The 27629-nt window shown below is 45.9% G+C and overlaps 1 protein-coding gene across 2 annotated transcripts in view; it reads right to left on the bottom strand.

Annotated features, from left to right (window-relative positions):
• Window positions 1-508: 508 nt before the first annotated feature.
• Window positions 509-27629, bottom strand: part of RNASEH2B (ribonuclease H2 subunit B) — a 32402-nt gene continuing 5281 nt past the window's right edge. For both annotated transcript variants that reach the window (XR_015058394.1, XM_085882124.1), the window contains exons 2-4: window positions 24732-24777; window positions 8738-8812; window positions 509-1094 (exon numbers count right to left, since the gene is read on the bottom strand). Coding sequence is in view for 1 of the 2 variants with exons in the window: in XM_085882124.1 (XP_085738250.1) it covers window positions 1002-1094; window positions 8738-8812; window positions 24732-24777 (214 nt within the window). In the remaining variant the exon portion in view is untranslated. The remainder of the gene's footprint in view (window positions 1095-8737; window positions 8813-24731; window positions 24778-27629) is intronic.

The raw sequence follows: 27629 nt of genomic DNA on the forward strand, positions 1-27629 counted from the left end.
AAGGAGGGACGGAAAAGCACTGATGTTGCAGATGTGAATAGAGTCTTAAATCATATCCGACCATCCATCAAATTATTGGCGACCCCATTATCAGTTGAGACAGAAATGCGCAGCTCCACAGGAAAGCACGAGATTTGCAAAGTTTGCAGGCCGGCAGGATGGCAGCATACTCGCACTCACCTACGAGTTGTCGAGTTTGGGTTCGATTCTCGATCCGACTACAAACTGTCACTCTGGCAGGGCATCAATGGATGCGCCATCCCTCAGATGAATGTTAAACTGTGGACCCAACTGCTAGTATTTTATAGTGGACGTTGAATATCCCATGGCGTCTTTTGATGAAGAATAGGCGAGTTATCACCGGCACCCTGAACAAATACTAAGTTCTTGCTACGGCGGTACTGCATCAGCAGCGCAGATCAAAGTTTGTTGTGCAATTCACTCATAATCATGATGGTTTTAGCTTGGTAACCTTTTTCAGTTTTAGCCATTATAACATCATAGCAAACGATATTCAATCTAAACTTTATTTAAACAGAATAAATAGATGAAATGCAGGAAAAAAAAACCCAAAACCCCAAAAAAACCAGGTCAGAATGCCCAATTACAAAACTGCTATAGCAACACTAAAAAACCTAACTTTTAATGATTAACAACAAAAATTATTCATCAACAAACAAGTAGGCCATGGACTGCAGGCATACCAGTTGAAAATGATGGGGAAATCCAGTGAAGTTAAATATTATTGTGTGAGCGCAGACAAAAGAAAAACTACATATTTAAACTAACCATTCAAATAAAGCCCTTTTTCAATAAAGTTGCTATCGGAAAGGCATCAGCAAAAAATAATTAAAAATACTTTTTCCTCCACGTTTGAAGTCTGGAGGTGAAAAGTACAAGTCCACTCATTGCTGGGAAGCCTGCATTGGAAGATAGGAAATGCGTCAGAAAGGCAAACATCTCAAATTGAAAGATGAATGCCAAGACACCAACATACACCATTAGGCACGTTTGCCAAAATAGCAGGAGAGGGTTTTCATGCCAGTTCGGTCGACCTTTGCCAAAGCTCTTTGTGCTGCATTCTGTTTCGGGGCCTGGTTGTGCAACAACAAAACTCACTTGAAGCAGGACAGCCATTTGTATAAATACCATCTTAAAAGAAAAAGACTCACAAAGAGCAGCATTTATAATCGATATAATAGTACAGAGTTCACTAAAGGGCAGAAGGATTGACCAAAACGATTGTTGAATGGTCACGGGGGAGAGAGGGTGCGGAGGTGAAACATAACTTTGCATGAACACCATGAATACAAATACAGATATCCAAATAATTTCTTAAGTTGAAAGTGCAGTTTGACATGTAACGACCTGGGAATCGCAACCACAATCCAAGCGGTTACTGTCACGTGCTGGCATCCAACACTCCATGGATGAACCGAATGATCTATAATTTGCACATATTGTTGCCTGAGTTGTTGGACATTGATTATATGCCATGGATGTTCGAATACACCAGTTACCAAAAATATGAACTTAATCCTCCAAGGGTAATCAATCTTCCAAATTTTGATGCGGTTAAATGGCAGATCCATGAGGCACGCATGGTCTCTTAAATAAATAAATTACACAAGACAGAACAAAATCTTGAACGGAGAGGCAATAAACAATTAATGAATGCACAATTATGAAACTAGAAGGGCACTCGGAAGACAGCGCATACCTCCGCCATGCAATGCCTGATCGACGAGAACATATGGGGACAAATACGTTTTTGAAATATAATGCTATACATCGTTTTTGGCCCCATCTCTCAATGGTGAAGAATCACTTCAAAAATTAAATAAGTCTCATATGCAGATCCAGATCTTCACCAAAATCGAATCAATTTGTCGTGGTCACACACCCAACCAGTCCACCAAGTTTCATCCAAATCCGTCCACAACCTTTTGAGATATTGTGCTACATATAAGTTTAGCCCTATCTCTCTGGTGAAGAATCACTTCAAAAATTCTCGAATCCGGATCCGGATTTGGATCTTCACCAAAATTGAATCAATTCTTCCTTGTCACACACCCAACGTGTCCACCCAGTTTCATCCAAATTCGTCCACAACCTTTTGAGATATCCTGCACACAGACAGACAGACAAACAAACAAACAAGAAGACGACGTCGTGCAGAGCACACACTTGCAAAATCCATAAAACAAATTTGACCTCAAAAATAATTGGTGGTTGAATTCAATGACCAAATATGCAAATCCTCTTCAAATTTCAAGTGAATAGGATGAAAATTTACAATTTTAGAAATTCAGCCCCATGGATGTTGACCCTTTGGCCCATGTGAACCTCCAAAATAATTGGTGGTTGAATTCAGTCACCTAAAATATATATCCTCTTCAAATTTCAAGGCAATCAGATGAAAATTAAGGATTTTAGAAACACCACCTAAGTTGTTGACCTTTGGCCTATGTTGACCTTTTGGTCTATATTTACCTAAAAAAGTAATTGGTGGTTGAATTCAGTGACCTGATATGAAAATCCTCTTCAAATTTCAAGTCCATCGGATTAAAATTGAGGATTTTAGAAATCTCACCTAAGTTGTTGACCTTTGGCCTATGTTGACCTTTTGACGTCAAAAACAAGAGGCTTCTTCCTTATGACAAACTCTACCATGTGGTGAAGTTTTGTGAAGATTGGTTTAAAATTGTGACCTGCAGGCGACAGACAGACAGACAGACAGACAGACAGACAGACAGACAGACAGATAGACTAACAAAATCGACAAACTAATAAACTTGAAAAATCTTCCATTTTGCAAAAAAACAAACAAACAGACAGGGGAGAAAACATAACCACCTTCACCTTCGGTGGCGGAGGTAACAAGAAAAACTACCTCCCTTATGGGCTCACACACCAAACATGCATACCGCACTGGACAATAGGACAGAGGTACAAGCACAGGGTGCCACTACCTAGTGGTGGCAGGGCTTGATCATAGTGCCAGACCAGAGTCCTTACAGGACACAAGAAGACAAAGAAGCTGTTCTATGCGCGGCAGGATGGAGTGTGAATTTAAGTCCTGCTAAAGGGGAAACATAGGCTTGTAGACACCCATCAGCCACGAGCAATAGGTTAGGAGAGTAGGGTGTGTGTGTGTGTGTGTGTGTGTGTGTGTGTGTGTGTGTGTGTGTGTGTGTGTGTGTGTGTGTGTGTGTGTGTGTGTGTGTGTGTGTGTGTGAGAGAGAGAGAGAGAGAGAGAGAGAGAGAGAGAGAGAGAGAGAGAGAGAGAGAGAGAGAGAGAGAGAGAGAGAGAGAGAGAGAGAGAGAGAGAGAGAGAGAGAGAGAGAGAGAGAGAGAGAGAGAGAGAGAGAGAGGCAGAGAGAGAGAGAGAGGCAGAGAGAGAGAGAGAGAGAGAGAGAGAGAGAGAGAGGCAGAGAGAGAGAGAGAGAGGCAGAGAGAGAGAGAGAGGCAGAGAGAGAGAGAGAGAGGCAGAGAGAGAGAGAGAGAGAGAGAGAGAGAGAGAGAGAGAGGCAGAGAGAGAGAGAGAGAGAGAGAGAGAGAGAGAGAGAGAGAGAGAGAGAGAGAGAGAGAGAGAGAGAGAGAGGCAGAGAGAGGCAGAGAGAGGCAGAGAGAGGCAGAGAGAGGCAGAGAGGCAGAGAGAGGCAGAGAGGCAGAGAGGCAGAGAGAGGCAGAGAGAGGCAGAGAGAGGCAGAGAGACTCAGAGAGAGGCAGAGAGAGGCAGAGAGAGGCAGAGAGAGGCAGAGAGAGGCAGAGAGAGGCAGAGAGAGGCAGAGAGAGGCAGAGAGAGGCAGAGAGAGAGGCAGAGAGAGAGACAGAGAGAGAGACAGAGAGAGGCAGAGAGGCAGAGAGAGGCAGAGAGAGAGGCAGAGAGAGGCAGAGAGAGAGAGAGAGAGGCAGAGAGAGGCAGAGAGAGGCAGAGAGGCAGAGAGATAGGCAGAGAGAGGCAGAGAGAGGCAGAGAGAGAGAGAGAGGCAGAGAGAGGCAGAGAGAGGCAGAGAGAGGCAGAGAGAGGCAGAGAGAGGCAGAGAGAGGCAGAGAGACAGAGAGAGAGAGAGAGAGAGAGAGAGGCAGAGAGAGGCAGAGAGAGGCAGAGAGAGGCAGAGAGAGGCAGAGAGAGGCAGAGAGAGGCAGAGAGAGGCAGAGAGAGGCAGAGAGAGGCAGAGAGAGGCAGAGAGAGGCAGAGAGAGGCAGAGAGAGGCAGAGAGAGGCAGAGAGAGGCAGAGAGAGGCAGAGAGAGGCAGAGAGAGGCAGAGAGAGGCAGAGAGAGGCAGAGAGAGGCAGAGAGAGGCAGAGAGAGGCAGAGAGAGAGAGAGAGAGAGAGAGAGAGAGAGAGAGAGAGAGAGGCAGAGAGAGAGAGGCAGAGAGAGAGAGAGAGAGAGAGAGAGAGAGAGAGAGAGAGAGAGAGAGAGAGAGAGAGAGAGAGAGAGAGAGAGAGAGAGAGAGAGTCCTGGTGGTAAGAGCCTTATTGACAGCTCATCCCCAACCCTCCCCTGCAGCACAAGTTCCAACCTTGAGGGAATTTCACGAGTCCATCTCACATGGGCAGCTGTGAGCAAATGGCCATGTTCTGCACATCAGCCGCATGAACCGATCACAGTTCTCCATGCACCAGTACACAGCCAATAATCACCTTCCATGCCAAAGTACAGACCAATGGCTGTCTTCCATGCCAAATCATGGACCAGTTAATCATGGTTCCACAATAGTCTCCACCCTGATAGTTTCACCAATAATTACAAGGCCAGGAACCAAGGCCCACCTCCCACATGCTTAAAGACAGCAAGGAGGAGGGGTCTTGTCCATTTCTTGGTGGGAGGGAAATGCGCTGTCTGGCCGTCCTCTTGTCTGGCTCGACAATAAATGGGACACCTCAACCTAGCTATTCTAAATTAGACAATGTCTGTCCCCTTGTGGGTAATACTGATGACTACTTACCCATAATACAGTTAATACACGATGAGTGCTCTAAAACTATGCATATATACATCACATAATGGCCTTAAACGAACTATTGTTGCTTGCTCCACAAACATAATATCATCCATCCATCCATTGTGACCATACTCTGTACAGAACGTTGGTGCTGCCGCAGCAGTCTCCTTGGCTATTCGGCACAATCCTGGACGGGTCGCCACTCCCACGCAGGATACCAGCATGCTGGCACTCATTTTGCCGACCTCGGAAGGATGACAGGCTGAGTTAACCCCACCTGGTATTAATTAAACAGCCAAGTGGGATTTGAACTCAGGATCCTCGGATTCCAAGCCCACCACCCTAACCATTAAGCCAACACCAGACATAAACCAACTATTGTCGCCTGCTCCACAAACATAACAAGAACACTAAAACAGGCAAAAAAAGGTCGAAATAACCATGTACTCCCAGAACACACATACAGTACATTTCCATTTTTATCCAACACATTACCTAAAACCAGTTTATTCACCAAGTAACTCGATTAATTAACCTGTTTTAGATATGGTAATATGTTTCTCTTGATCCTCCAAGTGATCTGCTTCCAAAAAGTTGAGGAATCATTCCGGATTTGTTTGTGCTGTTGTCAATTTTATGTTCTTCGTTTATGTCGAGTGCTCAATCCTGTGTATTTTTTGTAGCTCATTTTATTTATATAGATCCTGCGTCAAGCTTGAAAAGTTTTGGGCCTACCCATTCCGACCTACCCCCCCCCAACTGATTCCCCTACCCACTCGCTATGTCTCAACCCCCCTCTGTTCCATTATTCACCACCCTCACTTTAATTCGTTCCTTATACCTTCTGTTTAATCTACTATATAAATGGCAGTCCTTCTGTCTGTTTGTCTGTCTGTTTGTAACCAATAAGCTCCTAGACCAGTGAACTGGTCTTGATGAAACTTTACACACATATAGACATAACATTCAGCTCCAGGATGCGCTAAGTGGCTTTCCATAAAAATGAAAAATATATATATATATATATATATATATATATATATATATATATATATATATATTAAAAAAAAAAGTTCCATTAAAAAAAAAGGATTTTGAATAGTGCGCCGGCATATTAATCGTAACAAAAGGCTTCATGGTTAAAAACGCTAGGGTTTTATGAAATACAAAATGTTCGTATTCGTTGACTTTTTAAACAAACACATTATCCTCCTGTTATTTGAATTCTCGAACTGCACGCGCACGGCAGCAGCTAACTGCTGATAGATTTGCTCATGAAAGACCCAGGCAAGCGGAGTCAGCTGGGGGGGGAGAGAGAGAAAGAGAGAGAAAGAGAAAGAGAAAGAGAAAGAGAAAGAGAAAGAGAAAGAGAAAGAGAAAGAGAAAGAGAAAAAGAGAAAAAGAGAAAGAGAAAAAGAGAGAAAGAGAAAGAGAAAAGAGAAAGAGAGAAAGAGAGAAAGAGAGAAAGAGAGAAAGAGAGAAAGAGAGAAAGAGAGAAAGAGAGAAAGAGAGAAAGAGAGAAAGAGAGAAAGAGAGAAAGAGAGAAAGAGAGAAAGAGAGAAAGAGAGAAAGAGAGAAAGAGAGAAAGAGAGAAAGAGAGAAAGAGAGAAAGAGAGAAAGAGAGAAAGAGAGAAAGAGAGAAAGAGAGAAAGAGAGAAAGAGAGAAAGAGAGAAAGAGAGAAAGAGAGAAAGAGAGAAAGAGAGAAAGAGAGAAAGAGAGAAAGAGAGAAAGAGAGAAAGAGAGAAAGAGAGAAAGAGAGAAAGAGAGAAAGAGAGAAAGAGAGAAAGAGAGAAAGAGAGAAAGAGAGAAAGAGAGAAAGAGAGAAAGAGAGAAAGAGAGAAAGAGAGAAAGAGAGAAAGAGAGAAAGAGAGAAAGAGAGAAAGAGAGAAAGAGAGAAAGAGAGAAAGAGAGAAAGAGAGAAAGAGAGAAAGAGAGAAAGAGAGAAAGAGAGAAAGAGAGAAAGAGAGAAAGAGAGAAAGAGAGAAAGAGAGAAAGAGAGAGAGAGAGAGAGAGAGAGAGAGAGAGAGAGAGAGAGAGAGAGAGAGAGAGAGAGAGAGAGAGAGAGATATATATATATATATATATATATATATATATACATATATATATATATATATATATATATATGCCTAACTGCAAATAGAGCGTCACACCAACGGGTGAGAGAAGCACAAAACTCACGTTCCAGCTTTCTCAGTCTGGGTTTTGGCAGGACATCAAGGACAGTTTCCACTGCTGCTAGAAACATTGAGTGGCTCAAGGCCGCCTTCAACTATGACCTCTCTGAGGATTACGGCAGCTTAAAGCCTTCCTTCCATAAATCTGAGGAATAAAAGAAGCCTTCCTAATTTTCTCCATACAACTAATGCATCAGTCTAACTAGCGTGAGGAAAATAGGGGAAATTTCCCAGGTATTACCGGGTACTTCAGCTAGTAATAAATAAATGAAAACAACAAAAACAAAAATAAACAAATAAACAAACAAACAAACAAAACTTTCCTCTTCTCCATTCTTCTTCTTCATGCCCTCTCCCTTCAGCAATTTAAACTTTTTAAAGTGGAAATGAAGACCTGATCCACCACTTGGAAGATGTCTTTCAACCCTGACAAATCCCACTGACTCACCGTCTCTCCAAAAGGACCTTCTGAAAAACCCTCCCATCTACTTCTGAAACAAACTACTTGAAGAGGTAAAGTCACTCAAACATTTGGGCATCAGCCATGATGTTTCTTTGGCAGACCATATCTCCAAGATGGCCTCCAAAGCCAGCCAGTCGAGGCATTCTTCGTTGTGCAAGGTATTTCCTTGGCAAATCTGAAATTTTGACAACCGACAAGACCTTCATTCACAGGTGGAGTACTGTTGTCACCCTCAGGGCTGGTGCCCCTGCCTCACACCTTGCCCTTATTAATGCTGTGGAAAGCAAGGCCCTCAAATCATTGGGATCTCCTGTGATGAAGCTGAGTGCCCAGGCCTGTTACTCTCACTTGCAGACAGGTTGGTGACCTCTCTGTATTCCACTACCTCCTTTTTGGACCATCTGCATCTGCATCCCCCATCAATACTCGTGATCGTTTCTACCCCAAATTACCCCATTCTCAAGCACTCTCATTTCCAGGTTATTGTGATATATATATTTTTTTCCCCCATTCTCACTCACCTCTTTGCGTTTGTTAGTTGTCAGTTGGTTTGTTCCTTTTCTGTTTCATCCCTGCTTTCCCATTCTTGCTGTGTTTCATTTAGCTTGTTCTGTGTGCAGCATGTCCTTCTCCCCCTCCCTTTGATCTCACCCTCACTCCCACTCTGCTGTTTGTGTTTCCCCCTTTCCGTTTTGTTCCCTTCCATTCTGCTCTCGCTGCCCTACGAGCCTCGATCGGGCAAACAAGACAACATAAAGAAAAAAAGTGATTTAATCACCACTTGAATCACGAGCTGGGCGCCGTTCCTCACTGAGCTTTCGATCCAATAACCCCAGAACCTCTCCGAACAGTGGGTCCACAATCTTATTTGTGTCCAAAGGTCACTCAATCAGGCAATTGTTTTAATATTTTGGAGGTTATCTTATATTATGACACATACCCCATTCTCCAGCTATAATGAATGCATCACATTTAGCACCGATTCAAAAGACAACTGAAAAGAAAAAGCTGATGAAGGCACAAACGCACATGGATACAAAGGCAGGGTGACAGTAATGGAGACATTGAAAGGCAGATTTATACACTTTCAGTTCCTGTCATAAATACAGTTTCCAGCACGTTCATTTGCTCTCATACGCTTACTTTGATAAGCGTTTTGGTTTTGTTCTGTGATGAGGCAGTTGCATATTCAGAAGATTCATTGCTCATCCTCGGTCTCTGCGCACAATCACGCAGACAATCACAAACAGCGAGCTGTTGACGTCAAGCATAGCACCAGGCACAGCAGTAAAAGTGACTTTGGAGTGTACTGACGAACGTAATACACATGATAAGAGGTATCAATCCTAAAAGCGAGCAATTTATGTCATGCTGCTTTTATTGCTCAACTTGTATGATCACAAGCTCAGAGGTGAAGCACTGACAAAGCCAACCAAGATAAAGCTCACACACATAAGAAAAAGAATAATACAGTATTCCAGCAAGATGAGATGACTATATAGTAAAAGCACCGGATGATCCAAGAGTGTCTGTGTGCCTACCTGGTCAGCCAACCATTGGGGATGAGATTGAAATTGGTGAAGCCAACAACATTCTCTTGTCAGTTTGAGAGGTTGGTTTGTGTTGTAAATTAAAGCAGTAATACATGTCATGACTATCTATGTATGGGTGACCCTCGTATAACGCGTGTTCTGATAACATGTTTTCACTACAGCACGGATTCAATTCATAAACAACAACCACCGCGCTCCGCCATCCCGATGGAGCGGTTCACGTTCCGCCATCCCGATGGAGCGGCTCACGTCCCGCCATCCCGAGGGAGCGGTTCGTGCTCTGTCATTCTGAGCGAGTTGTGAAATAACAACCGATTTCCAAGGTGTTTACCATATTAATGTATTTTCTAATTTTACCGAGCAAAAATTTTCTTCCACTCGTCACACACAGCTGTTTATAAAGAATAATGTTTGTGAACATATCATTGAAATGTCTAGATAAATGCAATGTTGTTTTTCAGTGAAAGACACTCAAGGTTTCTGGGTTGTATACAGTACGTACTGTAGTTGGTAATCACACCGACTCCAATCTGCCGATTCCTGAAAAAATGCCGATATTGGCCAAGCGTGTGTGTGTGTGTGTGTGTGTGTGTGTGTGTGTGTGTGTGTGTGTGTGTGTGTGTGTGTGTGTGTGTGTGTGTGTGTGTGTGTGTGTGTGTGTGTGTGTGTTATTCATGAAGCATTACATATTCTCTTTGCTAACTCCCCCACCCCCACCCCTCTCTTTGTCCCATCCTTTCTCCACGCTTATGGGCGGTGCTTGTCTCCGGACGCGTCCGGGCGGTGTTTGTATGCGGACACGTCTGGGTGGTGCTTGTATGCAGACATGTCCGGGCGGTGTTTGTATGCGGACGTGTCTGGGTGGTGTTTGAAAGCGGATGCGTCCGGGCGGTGTTTGTATGCGGACATGTCTGGGTGGTGCTTGTAGGCAGACATGTCCGGGCGGTGTTTGTATGCGGATGCGTCCGGGCGGTGTTTGTATGCGGACGCGTCCAGGCGGTATGTATATCCAGACAGGAGTTTGTCTGCGGATGTGTCCGAGCAGTGTTTGTGTCTGGACAGCTTGGCTCCAGATGCGTCCAGTGGGTTTTGTCTCCGGACGTGTCTGGGCAGTGTTTTCCTCTGGGCCGTATTTATAGTATGCCTGGAAGAAAATAGATTTCAGACATTTTGTTTCCGTCTTCACTGTTATTCTATGCAGAATCATTTTCATGAGACGGTATGAATGGTAATTTACGCTCCACCGAACGTCTGCCTTCCCTTCCCCCACCCACCCCTTCGTTCCCACACCCCTCCTCGCTCTCCCTCCCTCCTCTCTCATTTCCCCTCCACCTCTTTACTCTCCCTCCCTCCCCTGTCTCTCTTCCCCCCTCTTTTTCTACCCACTCCCCTTTTAGTATTTTTGTCAGTGAAGCGACGGGTGATATTTGCTAGTATCTAATATAGAAAGCTCTTTTTAACCACTCTATCGAGTGCAGCCTGTGGCTGCTGGTTGCATCATTGGTTGGGACGTGGCTATGCCGCTGATGCAGTGTTCCCCTTAGCAGTACACTGGTGCTCATTTTGCCGACCTCGGAAGGATGACAGGCTGAGTCAACCTCCTGGTGTATTTTAATTCAGCGGCCAACGGGGCTTGAACTCAGGACCCTAGGATCCCAAGCCGCCACCCTCACCACGAAGCCAATACCAGGCTTTTTTTAACCACTGACTCACTCACTCACTGGCTGATAAAGATCGGTATCTTCTGGGTGACATAAAAAAACTGAAATGTTGCGTCCCGATGGACATCGAAGCCGATGCACTGGGAAAAAATCACAGAACCATCGGAAATCATCCATTAATGGAAATATAAATAAATGAAAAAAAAATAAAAGGGGGAAAAAAAAAAAAGAGGAAAAAAAATGCAGGTGAGCAACACGAGACAATGGGGAAGTACGGTTCGTATGCAAAATGTGTAAGCATACCCTGCTTATATATATATATATATATATATATATATATATATATATATATATATATATATATATATATATATATATATATATATATATATATATATATATATATATTGTTGTGGTTACCAAATTCGCAAACCACCATTCAGGTCCCTTAGGTGAGGTATCTCGGTAAGTACATGTGTAGTTAGGCCCAAACCCGTTGTCTAGTGGGAATACATGTCATTTATGCGTGCTGCGACTCTTCAGGATAGCCGTTTTTCTTTTACTATCTTTAATTTGGACCAACCGCCATTGTTACCACCACCGACCACCACATCAACCACCCACCACGGCGCCGCTTCACGTCACACCTCGCAACCGTCGCATCGCCACCGTTCTTGCGCCGCTTGTGGGTACCGGTGTTGGACTCGTGCAGGGCGCGCGCCGAACAGCGTGTACAAAACCACGGATTTTCTGCTTCAAAAACGGATCAAAAACGACACACGCCCACTTTTGTGCCGTCCAATCGGTGAGCGAGGGGCGATTTGGCCCCGCCTCCAGGGCGTTGGAGGGCGATCGATATATGGAAATTTATGGATCAAAAAGCATTCACGCCCACTTTTTCTCGGGCCAATGGGGAGCGAGGTGAAAGGTCGAAGGGAGGGGGTCAAAGCTGAGAGAGCGAAGCCACGGGGCTTATAAAAGCGACCGTGTTCGTCAGTCAAAAAAACAGAGAGTTAAGACTTCGCGGGCGGTGGAGTTGGCAAGAAGGAGCTGGTCGTCGTCGTGTGCGTTGGAGTCGGAGCGGAGGGGACGGAGCTGTGGAGAGGCGGCGAGGGCAGACGAGGGGGTGCTCGCGTCGTGCAGGGAGCTGCACCCCAGGGAGGCCGACAGCGCGACCTGGCCGAGGTGGAGACGCTCGTCGCGGGACTCGAGGCAGAGTAGGAATCCTCTATACCCCGAGCATCAGCAACCCCCTCCTGTTTCCCCCCGCGCTGAGATAGTGCGACCAAGGGGGCCCCTTTCCCACCCCCTACCAGACACTGTCCGCGAGGCCCGCGGAGTTGAGGCACCATCGCCGCTCCGCGTCTCATCACCAGACGGGTAGGCCCGACCCGGTCTCGGCCTCAGGCCCGCCTCATCCTTGAGGGTATTCTTTTCCTTGGTTTTGGGTATGTGTTGTCGGCGCCGTCTGTGAAGTAAAATTGTATAAGTGTTGCCGTGTGCTCGCGTAATCGGTAGTAGATCTGCATTGTCGCATTTGCTTTTGTGTAAATTGCATTGTGTTTTTCTTTTCTGTGTGCTTTTGGTGGAATTGAATATGTGTGCTTTCCGTTCATCGCGAATAAATGTGCTTTGTGTTGAACTGTTTCCCGCTTCGCTTCGTCATTTCTTTCATTGAATCCTCATCTTGCTTCACGTAAAGGGTTGGTAGTGGGCTGAATACGCCCGATAATTAATCGAACCGTCGAGGCCGACGATAACACCGCTCGGTTATCCTGATAGTACGGAACGGGTCGCTTAAGTGGCCCGTGTCCGAAGTCGACCTGCGGCGAGGTGCGATCGCCCGGTCTACCCTCCGCGTGGGTACTTAGGTAGGTCGAATTTGGCGAGCAACCCTATCCCACGCGGGGGCTGATTGGCTCGATCGCGGTGAGACCGAAAGGTCCACCCGTGACTGGTTCCCGGCGTTAGTCCGAGAGGGTCACGACTGGATTGTCCGTCCGGTGGGCAACGCGCCGCGATTCGAGTTACGTGGCCGTCAGCACGCCGGCGGGCGCGAATCCGCAACAATATATATATATATATGAGAACAAGTATTTGATACACTGCCGATTTTGCAGGTTTTCCCACTTACAAAGCACGGAGAGGTCTGTAATTTTTATCATAGGTACACTTCAACTGTGAAAGATTGAATCTAAAACAAAAATCCTGAAAATCACATTGTATGATTTTAAAATAATTAATTTGCATTTTATTGCATGAAATAAGTATTTGATACATCAGAAAAACAGAACTTAATATTTGGTACAGAAACCTTTGTTTGCAATTACAAAGATCAGACGTTTCCTGTAGTTCTTAAGCAGGTTTGCACAGACTGCAGCAGGGATTTTGGCCCACTCCTCCATACAGATCTTCTCCAGATCCTTCAGGTTTCGGGGCTGTCACTGGGCAACACAGACTTTCAGCTCCCTCCAAATATTTTCTATTGGGTTCAGGTCTGGAGACTGGCTCGGCCACTCCAGGACCTTGAGATGCTTCTTACGGAGCCACTCCTTAGTTGCCCTGGCTGTGTGTTTCGGGTCGTTGTCATGCTGGAAGACCCAGCCACGCCCCATCTTCAATGCTCTTGTTGAGGGAAGGAGGTTGTTGGCCAAGATCTCGTGATACATTGCCCCATCCATCCTCCCCTCAATACGGTGCAGTCGTCCTGTCCCCTTTGCAGAAAAGCATCCCCAAAGAATGTTTCCACCTCCATGCTTCACGGTTGGGATGGTGTTCTTGGGGTTGTACTCATCCTTCTTCTTCCTCCAAACACGCGAATGGAGTTTAAACCAAAAAGCTCTATTTTGGTCTCATCAGACCACATGACCTTCTCCCATTCCTCCTCTGGATCATCCAGATAGTCATTGGCAAACTTCAGACGGGCCTGGACATGCGCTGGCTTGAGCATAAGGACCTTGCGTGCGCTGCAGGATTTTAATCCATGACGGCGTAGTGTGTTATTTATGCTTTTCTTTGATACTGTGGTCCCAGCTCTCTTCAGGTCATTGACCAGGTCCTGCCATGTCGTTCTGGGCTGATCCCTCACCTTTCTCATGATCATTGAGGCTCCACGAGGTGAGATCTTGCATAGAGCCCCAGACCGAGGGAGATTGACTGTTATCTTTAACTTCTTCCATTTTCTAATAATTGCGCCAACTGTTGTTGCCTTCTCACCAAGCTGCTTGCCTATTGTCCTGTAGCCCATCCCAGCCTTGTACAAGTCTACAATTTTGTCCCTGATGTCCTAAGACAGCTCTCTGGTCTTGCCCATTGTGGAGAGGTTGGAGTCTGATTGATTGAGTGTGGACAGCTGTCTTTTATGCAGATAACGAGTTCAAACAGGTGCAGTTAATGCAGGTAATAGTGGAGAATGGGAGGGCTTCTTAAAGACAAAACTAACAGGTCTGTGAGAGCCGGAATTCTTACTGGTTGGTAGGTGATCAAATACTTATTTCATGCAATAAAATGCAAATTAATTATTTTAAAATCATACAATGTGATTTTCAGGATTTTTGTTTTAGATTCCATCTTTCACAGTTGAAGTGTACCTATGATAAAAATTACAGACCTCTCCGTGCTTTGCATCTCAAAAGGCGTAGTGTGTTACTTATGCTTTTCTTTGATACTGTGGTCCCATGTAGATCTCTTGATACTGTGGTCCCGGTTCCTCACTCACACACGCGGGGGCACTCATCCGCGGTGCCTCATCCACACACCGTGCCTCACTCACACACTCCGGCACACTCGCCACCACACCACTCACACGTGGTGCTCCATTCATACTGGCCGTTTCACTCACACACACGGCCTCTTCCACTTGCGGTGCCCCTTTTACACACGGCGTGCTGGGAAGCACGTACTCCGGCACAATCGCCACCACACCACTCACACACAGGGTCACTTCCACACACGGGGACGCACTCACACCTTGCACCACACACACAGGGACAACCACACTGGGGATTCGTGTCCCCACAAGGGTCTCCGGGGCCTCTATACCCCCCAAGCTCGGCGTGCACCCGTCCACAGCACTCCTCCCCTCGAACTCGCAAAGCACGACCGAACTCACCTGGTCGTGACTCGCCTCAAGGGGGAATACTCCCTCCCCTCGTTCCTGGAGGAGGCTATCCCGCTGCTCGCACCGGGCCTCCACCCAGTCCGCGAGCTCACCCCCATTATCCTCCACTACCTCCGTGTGTGTGTGTGCGTCACTTACCCCGTCTTCATCGTGTAGTCTTCCCTCTATCGTTCCCATCTCCCGTGTCTCTGCCAACTCAGTCACCTCTTCACCCTTTATCTCCCTTGTCTCAACTATTATTTCCGTCTCTTCCCTTATCTCCCTCGTGCACGTCTCCGTCACCCCAATTAGTTTGTCCCTCTCGGTTACCGTCACGACCCTCGCCCAACACGCCCCCCGAATTATTTTGTCACCCGCCTCCACCGCGGGCCCGACAGCCGTTGCACCCACTTCCAGCTCGTTCGCTCCTACACGTGGAGTCACCATTTTAAGCTCCCTGCTAACGGCCTTCATGCCCGCCTGCAGGCATCGGCCCATGTTCTGCGTCTCACCCCGCAGCTTTTTCGTTTCTTCCTTCATGTTTGTTTCCATTCCGTTCATTTGCTTGTTCATGCCTTTTATTTCGTTTGTGTTTGTATCCATCTTTTCGTTCATTTGTTGTGTATTCGCATCCATCCTCGTTTTCATTTCCGCATTCATTTGTTGCGCATCCGCATTCATCTTTGCCAGCATGGTGAATAGCTGGGCCATGTCGGGTGCGCTTGGGTGAGCCGTTTCGGCAAGGATCGGGGGGTTTTGGTGGAGAGGGGGAGGGGAGGTGTCATACACCGCGGCCGCTGCCGCACCTATTTCGGGCTCTGGGTTCAGTTGGACGAGTTCGTTTTCCTGTACAACCAACATTTCCTGCACGGGGATTTCGTCCTGAGCCATGGATTCTACACATTCTACATCCATTTCTAATACCCCCGGCTCCCGCTCGCCTTGAGACGCCATCTTGCTTCTCGCAAAGGGTTAATTTAGCTCGCTCGTAATTTGGAGGGAATCGGGGGTCGCTCCTCTCACCCCTGGACCGATTCCCGTGAATTTAGCTGGAGACAGGAGAGCCCGTTTTCCCGTTCTCCGATACCAGTGCCGCGAGGAGGGCGATGAGTTTGTATCCCACTCCTGACACCAGTGTTGCGGATTCGCACCCGCCGGCGTGCGAACGGCCACGTAACTCGAATCGCGGCACGTCGCCCACCGGACGGACAATCCCGTCGTGACCCTCTCGGACTAAAGCCGGGAACTAGTCACGGGTGGACCTTTAGGCCTCACCACGATCGTGCCAATCGGCCCCCCGCGTGGGATAGGGTTGCTCGCCAAATTCGACCTACCTAAGTACCCACACGGAGGGTAGACCGGGCGATCGCACCTCGCCGCAGGTCGACTTCGGACACGGGCCACTTTAAGCGACCCGTTCCATACTATCGGGATAACCGAGCGGTGTTATCGTCGGCCTCGACGGTTCGATTAATTATCGGGCGTTTTAGCCCACGACCAACCCTTTACGTGAAGTAAGATGGAGATTCAATAGAGGAAAAGACGAAGCGAAGCGGGGAAACAGTTCAACATAAAGCACATTTATTTCACGATGAACGGAAAGCACACATATACAATTACACCAAAAGCAAATGTAAAAGAAGAAGAAACACAATATTACACAAAAAGCAAATATAAAAGAGAAACACAATGCAGATCTATTACCGACTACGCGAGCACACGGCAACACTTATGCAGTTTTACTTCACAGACGGCGACGACAACACATATACCCAAAGCAAAAGAAAAGGACCACCCTCAAGGATGAGGCGGGCCTGGGGCCGAGACCGCGTCGGGCCTACCCGTTTGGTGATGAGCCGCGAAATGGCGCTGGCGCCCCGACTCCGCGGGCCTTGCTGGGACTGCCTGGTATGGGGTGGGGACGGGGCCCCCTTCTCGCACTATCTCAGCGCGGGGGGGGAAACAGGAGGGGGTTGTTGATGCTCGGGGGATGGAGGATATCTCCCTGTCTCGGGTCCCGTGACGAGCGTCTCCACCACGACCTCGGTCGCGCCGCCGGCCTCTCCCTCCGCAGCTCCCCGACTCCGACACGAGCACCCCCTCGACCGCCTTCGCCGCCACCACCTCTCCACAGCTCCGTCCTCTTCACTCTGACTACTACCACTTCTTCCCAGCTCCACCGACAACTCCTCACTCTCCCCTCCGAACTGCCTTGACTGATGAACGCAGCCCCTTATATGCCCCGTGGCCTCGCTCCTTCACCTTCGACCCTTTACCTCCGACCCTTCACCTCTAACTGGCTCCCCATTGGACCGAGGAAAAGTGGGCGTGAATGCTTTTTGATCCATGAATTTGCATATAGCGACCAGACTCCAACGTACCTGGAGGCGGGGCCAAATCGCCCCACGCTCACCGATAGGACGGAACAGAAGTGGGCGTGAGTCATTTTTGATCCGTTTTCTTCGGAAAGGCCGGCTCTTTTGCACCCCTGCTCGGTGCGCGCCCTGCACGAGTCCAGTATCGGTGCCCCCAAGCGGCGCAGAAATGGCGGTGACGCGATGGTTGCGAGGGCGAGTTGTGACGGTAAAGGTCGTGGCTGTTGGCGTTGTTGTTGTTGTGAAGCGGCGTTGCGGCTGGTGGTTGTTGTGTGATGGCTGTTGAGACGTGGTTGGTGGTGGTAGTAATGGCGGCTGGTCCAAAATAAAGATAGTAAAAGAAAAACGGCTATCTAGAGGGGTCGCAGCCCGAATGAATGACATTTATTCCCTCTAAACAACGGGTTTGGGCCTAACTACACATATACTTACAGAGATATCTCACCTAAGGGACCTGAATGGTGGTTTGCGAATTTCGTCAACCACAACAATATATATATATATATATATATATATATATATATATATATATATATATATATATATATATATATATATATATATATATATATATATATATATATATATATATATATATATGTGGTTTGAATACGAGTGGGGTGGTTGGGACTATACATTTGTATAGAAGAAGGTGCTTCCAACCAAAAGTAAAACTACTTCTACTCCACTAATTTGAGCAATAAGCAAGAGCAGACCTGATCTCAGGCAACATTTTACCAGCTTCACTACTGGCTTGCTCGGGCCAACAGCCGGCTTCCTCAGTCTATTGGTCTGAAATGCCAAATACTATCCCTTAATTTAAATGGTGACCATGAACCCTAACACACTGCATAGTAGTTTTTGATGTTATTCAAGTGGACAATTCGGCTGCTGCCAGCCTGTTGTAAGCAAAGCATTTTTGGCCCAAGTCTTTCAAGAACCGGCTGGCCTGGCCTGACGTTTGTCTGAGGAGGTTAGAGCAGGAATTTAAAATTTGGCAAGGGTGATGGAGATAACTTACAAGTCTCCTTTTTGCAAAGGATATAATGTGATCTTTAACATCCACTAACTAATTCCATCAGATGGGACGCCAAATTTAACGCCCATCTGAGGGATGGCACACCCTGGATGCGAAACACCAAGATGACAGTTTATAGCTCAGCCTATATTCGAACCCAGGCTAGCTAGACGGCTCAGATGTGAGTGTGCATACGTGCAGGTTTTCCTGCCAACTTAAAATATAAAGAAAATAAATAAAAAAAGAAATAAAAAAGACAGGGTTATTCACAGAAGCTAACGCGATAGGAATGTGAAACGAATGGGAATCAAAACTTAGGGTCTTCTCACTATCTCAAAGGACAATGCAGTGCTGAAAATGGCTGGAGATGAATTGCAAACAATCCTGTTAATAGCAGGTAAGAATAAGGCTCTTCAGATGGTAGATGAAGGTGCTGTGTTGGACTCATCGGATCTTTTTGGTCGTCTCGTATGTGACATTGGCAACTTGAAAAGCAACCATCAGATAAGGTCAGTGAAATATGTGTAGATCGAGAAAAACAAATCAAGAGACAAAATTCAGACATCCAGAGGCCAGTACATTCAAAATGACTTTTGGTAATGACGATGCTTCTTTTTGGCAATGATGATGGGTTTGCAAAAAGTTTAATTCACGAGTAATTCACGAGCTGGCTTTTCACTTTTCTCCTGACAAGCTCTGACCTTTTTTTTGCTGGCTGTATTTTCCAATCATCGCTAGACTAAAGCAATTTTGCACACCTCGCATGTACAGCATGGTACATATCAACCTGAAGCACGGTACATTCTCACCAGGAAGGGTATCAACCTGAAAGACAAAACACTTTCACCTGGTCAAGGTTTGGAGAAGGAAATGATGTAATTTGCTGCTCTGGGCCATGTAAGACTTAATGAAACCCAAAGATAGCATATTATTGAGATTAACAATGCTGGGATGTCCTACAATAAAAATGGACATCAATTTGACTTCCATCAGACTGCTATCAGCAGAATAGTCCGCAAACATCAACAAAGCAATGATGTTCAAGACAGGTTTTCATCTGGATGACCCAGGGTGACCTCTAACAGAGAAAATGCATCTCTGATCAGGTTCGTCAGAAGTCATTTTTCCTGCCACAAACACAGTGTTGCATCATGAATGGAATCTCCCTTGGAGATTATTCACAAAAACTCTCCAGACCCAGCTTCCTGCTGCAGGTTACTAAGCCAGCAGACTGATAAGATGCCCTCTTCTCATCCCAGACCAAAAAGCAGCCCACTTGGCATGGTGCCTGGAACATCAACGCATCCTGGAGGAAGACCAATTGGTCTGATGAGGCGATTTCTCCTGCATGCGATTGAGGGGAGCATTCAACTATGGCAACAACCTGACACAGCATATACACTCAAGAACATGTGGAATCCATCTCTTTTGGTGCCAGATCCATTATGCTACAGAGCAGCCTGTTACGATTTTAACTTGACCTTGTTACTGTAAAGGGTAACGTGACAGGAGAGAAGTACCATAGGGACATTTTTGATCGTGTTGTTCTTCCAGATTTTGACAACCACTCACTTCTAACAAGACCTGTAGTCATGGATGACAATCCTAGACTCCACCATGCTCATGCAGTTACCAAGTTTTTCCACAATAATACCATCAGTACATTGCTCTGGCCAGCAAGGAGTCCTGCTTTAAATCCAAGAGCATGTTTGGGAAATTCTTGGGAACCTTCTGTGCAGACTCCGGCACAGTTGCAGGATGCTTTGCACAGGCATGAGAGTGAGTCTAAAAAAAATTAGCTGAAAAAAAACGAAAAAATTTTTAGGCCGGGGTTCGGGGGACGCCCAGGCCCCCGAACGCTAAAGGTTCCAGTTGTTCTCACCTGCATTCTACTGCATTTCCTGGTCCCTTTTAAGAGGATTGTGTATAGTGTTGTCCTTGTTAACAGGGTAAAAGCACTGAAGACAATCATTGAAGACATGAAATTCATCTTGCAAGTTATTAATCAATGTTGTAATGTAAATTGTTGTCAAAATTCATTGTACAAATCATGAATCAATCTGTAGGATAATATTCTTTCATTGTATTTAGAGCAAATTAAACAAAGTTGACAATAATTGATACCAAGTTGCATAATAAGTGGACAATAATTGATACCAAGTTGCATAATAAGTTTGCATAATAAGTTGACAATAATTGATAACAAGTTGCACTAAAAGTTTGCATAATAAGTTCACAATTGGTAATACTGTTGCATCCACTAGTTGTTGAGTTCTTGAGTCGATAATGTCGACAGGCGCCTAACCACTGAACATTGTTCACTTCTTTGTCTTTTGGTTCAGGTTGTGATTTTTCTTGCTTGCACGTTGGTGGGAAAGTCTTGCCTTCTTTGCAGCCTTCTCAGTCAGTTCTTTGGTCTTGTGCTTGGTCAACTTACTGAGAGCAGCTGCACCCACTTCTCGCCTTCTTTCTTCTTCTTTGTCCCTCCTGTCTGCCAGTTCTGCCTTGTAGGTTTTGTAGGCTCCCCTCATGTTCTTGCACAGGTCTGAGTCTATGGGACTGTGCAGTTTGTCAGTCCTACTGTAGTGCTCCACTGCAGTTTTTCCTGATGATCGAAGATTGTACTTGACACCCATCACTGCGCTGTAGGTCTCCATGTTTAGTCAGTGTGATCTGACATCCAAGACATCTCCCATGAGATTGAAGGCACTCTCAACTTGTGGCCCATGGAAGCAGGACAGCAGAGCCTTCACTATTCTTGAGAGAAGGAGGTACTTTCCACCTTCAAAGACCTTGGTCCACCAGTCGTCGATGCGAGCAGACTCATCTTCCTGAGCTGGTGGCAGGCGAGAGTCGATCTGGAAACTCCGAACCTCCAGTTCAAAGGAATCACATTCCTCTGGTGCAAGGACATTTGTGACCAGGCGTGGCAACTTCAGGAGCTGCTCCTGGCTGACAGTGTGCCCTCTGCTGAGTGGATCAATTGCTGAGGCACTTCTGAGGACAGCATTATGCAGGGGCATTTTCTTCTGGAGGTACTTTCCACATGTCACATAGGCCTTCTCCACACTCTGCAAGAAGTCATGCACTTCTCCATCTCCACTACGGGCAGTGTTGACAATCTCAGACACACCAACTCCAAGAAACAACTTCTTCACTTGTAGCAGGTTGGCTTTCTCATCCAGGGCGAGGGTCTGAAGTCTCTTGCCTGAGGATGGCAGCTTCTCAGGTTTGACAAAGCAGGCCATGAACTCTCTTACAAGGTCCACCTGCTGGTCATTGAGCTTGTGGATCAGTGGGGCTTTCATATCAAACAGGAGGACGTACTTCTTCAGCAGCGGGAACACTGATGTATAGAACATCAATATCAGTCTCATCAATTTATTCTTGTGGAAGACTCGCTGCAGTATACGCTCCTTTCGTGCCTTGCCATCTTTGGTCATATTCTTCTTCTTCAGAACATCATGGATCTGGCATATTCTCTCCTTGGCTTTTGTATCTACGTGCCTGCGATGGTAGACCTCCACAACCCGTGACAAGTAGTGTGTGCGATCAGCTTGAGAGAGGAAGCCAAAGTAGAAGACAACAAAGGCATCCCACAGCCACAGAGTGTCAACACTGACATCATACACAGAGAGCTACCTGTGACTGACATACCGCTCTGGCATGGTATACCTGACACCAATCAGCCCACAGATTTCCTGCAAGAACTGCTTTAAGTCAGGTTTCCACTTGAAGTCATTGTAGATGTCAGAGGATGTGCTCTGCGAAGTTGTCAAATGGGTCGCTCAGCTTCTTGGACGCATTGTGAGCATGGTGACAGGAGTCCCCATCTATGTCCAACATGTGTGGGGCATTGTTTTCCCTGATGCGAACTTCGCCTCGTGACTTGGATCCCCGCATGACTGAGCAGGAGTCCATGAGGATGGATATGCAGTTCTTCCACGGTAGCTCATACTTCTTCAACAAGTCAACCAGTTCCTGGTGCAACGAGGCACTGTCCACTTTGATCACAACAAGGGACTCTAGATGCTGCACTATGACCTGCTTATGCAGTGGGCTGTAGTAACTGGCCAGGACACATAAGACCCTTTGATGGTTTGTGCTTGTTGACTCATCAATGTTCAGAGAGAAGTATTCCCTCTGCAGTGCTGATATCAACTGGTGATGTACGGTATGTCCTAGTCCAAACCTAAGCTTGTAGGAAGCAGATGTCCTGTCCATTTTGAGCTGACCAAGGGCCTTTGCATCCAGGTTGAGTGCTTTGGCCAGACTTATCAGTTCAGGGGCAAGGCTGAATGGTAGGGAATGCTGTGCGAGGAAAGCAAGGACCATGGCTTGAGCATTGGATACCCTGTGACCTATTGGTACAGCAGGAATCGGTGTACAGGGGATGGGGGCAGTAGAAGCAGCAGTGCAAGAGGTAGCAGAAGGTGAGGAAACACCTGGAGAAAAAGCAAAACCCAAAGCCAATGCAGAGTAAAAAAAGAAAAACCAATCACCATTTATAAAACGTGCTTCAGAAAGTGAATACAGTGGCCGGTACAGTGATTCCACTAAGCCTCAGACTATTAGTCATCGCTAGGTGCTATTGGTGGTAAACAAGATTGACCCAATTCTGAGTTGTGGCTTGCTTGCCAATTAACATAATGTATTACTGTAGTGAAAGTGCACCACACCACACTACACTACATTGACAGCATAGATGTATACTGTGTACATGTATACTGATAACTGTACATGTATAAAGCCCAAGGCTATATTTACCAGGAAGACTGTAATTGGATGCCCGGATTCTCTGAATATCACGATGCTTCTTGCTCTCCACATGGGATTCCAATGACTTGTACCCACGTCCTCCATAAACAATCTCCTTTGAGCACCATGTGTATACAGCCTTTCCTGGCTGGGCTATCTTTTGAATGAAAGCCCCACAAGCCACCGTACAGCATGGCATACGCTCCAGCCATTCCCACTTCCAGGAATTCTTGCAAGTCTTGTCAATTAGTGCAGCCAAACAAGCATCACAATCCCGGGACAGCCTGCGGCTACTGAATGCGGCCATGTTTTAGAAGCGACCTTGGCCTTGCACACTCGGAACACCACGCCTCTAGCTCGATTAATGCTGCTGTGACAGTTTCAGGAGTAATGCGGCGAGGTGGTCCGAATGTTATGTTAATGAATCTGGCAATGACGTCAATGCAGAGTGCCAGGAATCTGTATTAGGGACCTCGGAATACTTTTTTTTATAAAGATCGTCGGCGGCGTGAAATCACTCCCAACAATTGACTTAACCCCCCCCCCATACCCCCTATTTTTTTCTCAACGGATTTGTGCTTAACTCAGGAACGTTCCTGGGTGAATAAATTCGCGAAATTCCACGAATTCGCAGAATTTTCTCATGCCGGTTTGCACCAGGAATTCTTTTGGATTTTCTCTGGTGGCATTCTCAAGGGATGAGAATGAGGGTTGCAGCAGTCATTCATTGTAATGGTGCTTAACCACATCATTAATCTTTTGAGACATTAATGCCATTGTGACATAATGGATGTCATCATTGACTGGTATTGAGCGCTACACCACAGGATGTGTTGCCAACAGCAGCATTCAAAAGTAATTGTGTTTTTTTGATGTAAAACATTGCCATTACAGACATTCTCATTTTGTGATTAAAAAACAAACAAACAACTAATCAGAGCGTCTGTTTAGAGTCTGGGAGGTTGGCGGTTCGAACCCCGGCGGAGTTATACCAAAGACTTGTTGGCTTGCCATCCACGGGGAAGAGTAAATTCCCCTTTGATTGCCCCACTGAGTGCGGGGAGAAAAGCAATGTCATAAAGATGATGTTGCTGGTACCCAGAGTGCCTCTGGAAGCGAAGCCACTTCCCCCATCTTAGCGGTTGTGTTTGTATGAAAGTCAAGTCTGGTATTGATATGAATCTCATGCATCTCTCTGCATGTGTCTCTCATGATTTGTGCCGCAGTTCTCTCTCTCTCACACACACACACACACACACACACACACACACACACACACACACACACACACACACACACACACACACACACACACACACACACACACACACACACACACACACACACACACACACACACACACACACACACACACACACACACACACACACACACACACACACACACACACACACACGATTCTGTAAAAAAACAAACAAAAAAAAAAAACCCCAAACCTTTGAATTTGTTGAAAGTCGATTAATTATAGATTACACATACTTTACCAATAAACACATGGTGATATTTTTGAAACATGTTCTGCGTTCTGAATAATTTTTTCAGTTATTGCTACGATCCAGGAAAATACAGGCCGTGCTTAACCTTTCACCACGTGCACATATTAAAGGCCATCAGCATAAATTCATCAAGAGAGAATGTTACCAAAGCTGTACCTTAAATGGGGGCCTCTCCTCTTCTTCAATCTTTATTTCAGGAATTCTGCAACATGAAAAACACGACAGAAAATGCAATCACGATTTCAGGGCATACTTGTGATGAACCAAACATCTTGACAAAATAGTTAATGCACCACAATAATGCATATTGCAAGCACAAGATCATACAAGTACATGCACAATGCAGCAAGCAAAGATGTGCGAGTATGCTCGAGCACACTTTAGCATGCAAAGCACTGGTTGTAGAAAAAACAAAATTCAGGCCAATACTGAGTTTGACGAAGTAATGTCTCGGAACACACCACTCGGTTGCTGATAAATGCATTTTTTTCCAAGTTTGGCGAGAACACTCGATTCAATACTTGCTGGATTATTATTTTTAATCATATCCTAGAATGGAAGCCTTGAAATTCAATGACGCATTACCTCCACCACCTAAGGTGGACGGAGTTTATGTTTTCACCCCTGTTTGTTTGTGAGTACGATATCTCAAAAAAGTTATGGATGGATTCGGACAAAATTTGGTGGACAGGTTGGGTGTGTGACAATAATTGATTCAATTTTAGTGAAGATCAGAATCCGGAGGGAGGGAGGGGGAGAGAGAGAGAGAGAGAGAGAGAGAGAGAGAGAGAGAGAGAGAGAGAGAGAGAGAGAGAGAGAGAGAGAGAGAGAGAGAGAGAGAGAGAGAGAGAGAGAGAGAGAGAGAGAGAGAGAGTCAGGTAAGTGAGGGCTAGGAAGGGGGGGGGGAGCTAAGTGAGGGCTCGGAAGGAAATAAGCTCAGGTGGCATCAAAATGTGAAAACTTTGGAGGTGGGGTGAATACTTTTACAGGCCATTGTAAGTTTTTGTATATGGATGCAAGGCTTGATCAAGAAAAACGATGGATATGACAGTGGCTAAGTCGTGAGGACAATGGACTGCATAGATTCATCGAAGTTATGTGTGTTCAGGTCCTCCTTAATACAGCGGTATTCAGGATATGGATTCTCAGCTTTGGACATTTGGATAGTCTCAGGAGAACTAGTGTGTCACTCTCATTGTTAAAACAAATGGCTCCAAATTGACCTTGAGGAAGGTGTAATAAGTTTGTCCCACCTGGTATGCATGTTATGCAGTAGTCCATTGCAGCTGACTCATAAATTCCCTTAAGCAAGTTGGGATGTGCATTAAAATGTGACCTATGAAAGATAAAATGTCTCCCAAAAATCCCCCCTCAACCCTCCGCACACTCCACCACTAAAAAGAAGCTGCAGCATAAACGGCACAGTCTTTTGTAAAAACAAAACTTTCTCATACATTCAAAATATAGCTTACAGAGGAGGCCAGGTTTGTCCTCCTCAAATACGGTAAAGCGTAGCCCATTTCAAAATGTCAGGATCCAACCTTCTGGTTACAAAATCTCGTTTCATGGGAGAGCTTGGTGACAGAGGGGGAAAGGGCAACGTTGGGCGACAGTTTGCCACAAAAATCAAGGGAACGAATGATGGGGAATGTGAGAGGAAGAAACAGTGGTGTTCGATAATGTTAATGGGGAGAGAAAATATCAGGGGTAGTCATGGTTCACCCAGTCATGGAAGACCAAATTTCCAGGAGTTTTTTCTGAAGTTTTCATATAAATATTTTCTCTAAAAAGTGACATTATAATAAATCGCAAGAAAAAGACTGAAAGATTGTTTGGTTTCTGTTATTCCATTGAATATATTTCAGTAACACATGTATACCTAGGACTGCCGAGAGGGAGGGGGGGGGGACAGGCGGGGTAACTATCCCAGGGTCTGGACCTATTCGGTGCTCATAATTATTCCTTCAATTTTTTGGTTTCACATAATGATCGTTTGTGATGATAAAACACTGGAGGCAACTTTATTTTGCATCTCCCTCCAAGCCACTCAGGGTGATTCCCCGGCATGCCATTGCCATGGACAGTGACACCCTCCCTCGTTAAATAAACGACCGTGGGAACAATTTACATAATCAAAATCGCAGTTATGCCATCAATGATCACATGAGTGTTGGCCACGCCCCATCCGGATGAAGTGTGTGAAATGAATCTGCCTGTAGGAATAAGTGAACACCACCCAAATTTCCCTTAATCACATGTGCTTCTGAGGACGAAAATACAGAAACCTCCGTTTCGGTTGTTAGAAAAAGAGAAAGAAAGAAGGGGACCCGGATGAAGGGGGCCCCACACTTAGTATTGTCCAGGTGCCCATTCTGGCTCTCAGCCGCCCTGTGTATACCCAGAGACAAAATACACTAGCTTTGCATGTTATACCACAGAACCATTCCATGTTGTAACTTTTGCAGCATTAATCACCAGCTTATGTGACATGGACTGCTTACATGGAGTCTGCCTCTTCGTGCGTATGGCAGCTTGGCTGCCAGGTAACTATCATTTTGTTGGGGTGCGACTATGCCGCTGATGCTGTGCCCCTATACCAGTACATTGGTACTCATTTTTCCAACATCAGAAGGATGACAGGCTGAGTGAACCCCACCTGGTGTTAATTCCGTGGCCAACAGGCCTCAAACTCAGGACCCTAAGATCCCAAGCCAACCACCCTAACCTCTAAGCCAACACAAGGCTTTTACATAGAATAAATTGTAATTAATAATTGTCCTCATTGTCATAAAATTTTGAAGTCAACAATTGATGTTCTTCACATGCGAGGTGGATTTTCAGACAACAGCAAACCCTTGCTTTACGCAGGGGGGGGGGGGTTACGTTTCCTCTCAGCTATAAACTCAAGCGTCATGTACTGGAGCAGTTTACCGGACTCAACCTCACTTGCAGTGCAAAACCAGAGCACTCACGATCCCTGATGTCTTCTGCATATTTCTTTGCTTGGTGGATGCTGGACTCAACAGGGATGGGCGATTCTGGGAATTTTGGAAT

This window comes from Eptatretus burgeri, chromosome 5, assembly GCF_056783735.1.
Source record: "Eptatretus burgeri isolate ZD-2024b chromosome 5, Ebu_testis_v1, whole genome shotgun sequence".
NCBI lineage: Eukaryota > Metazoa > Chordata > Myxini > Myxiniformes > Myxinidae > Eptatretus > Eptatretus burgeri.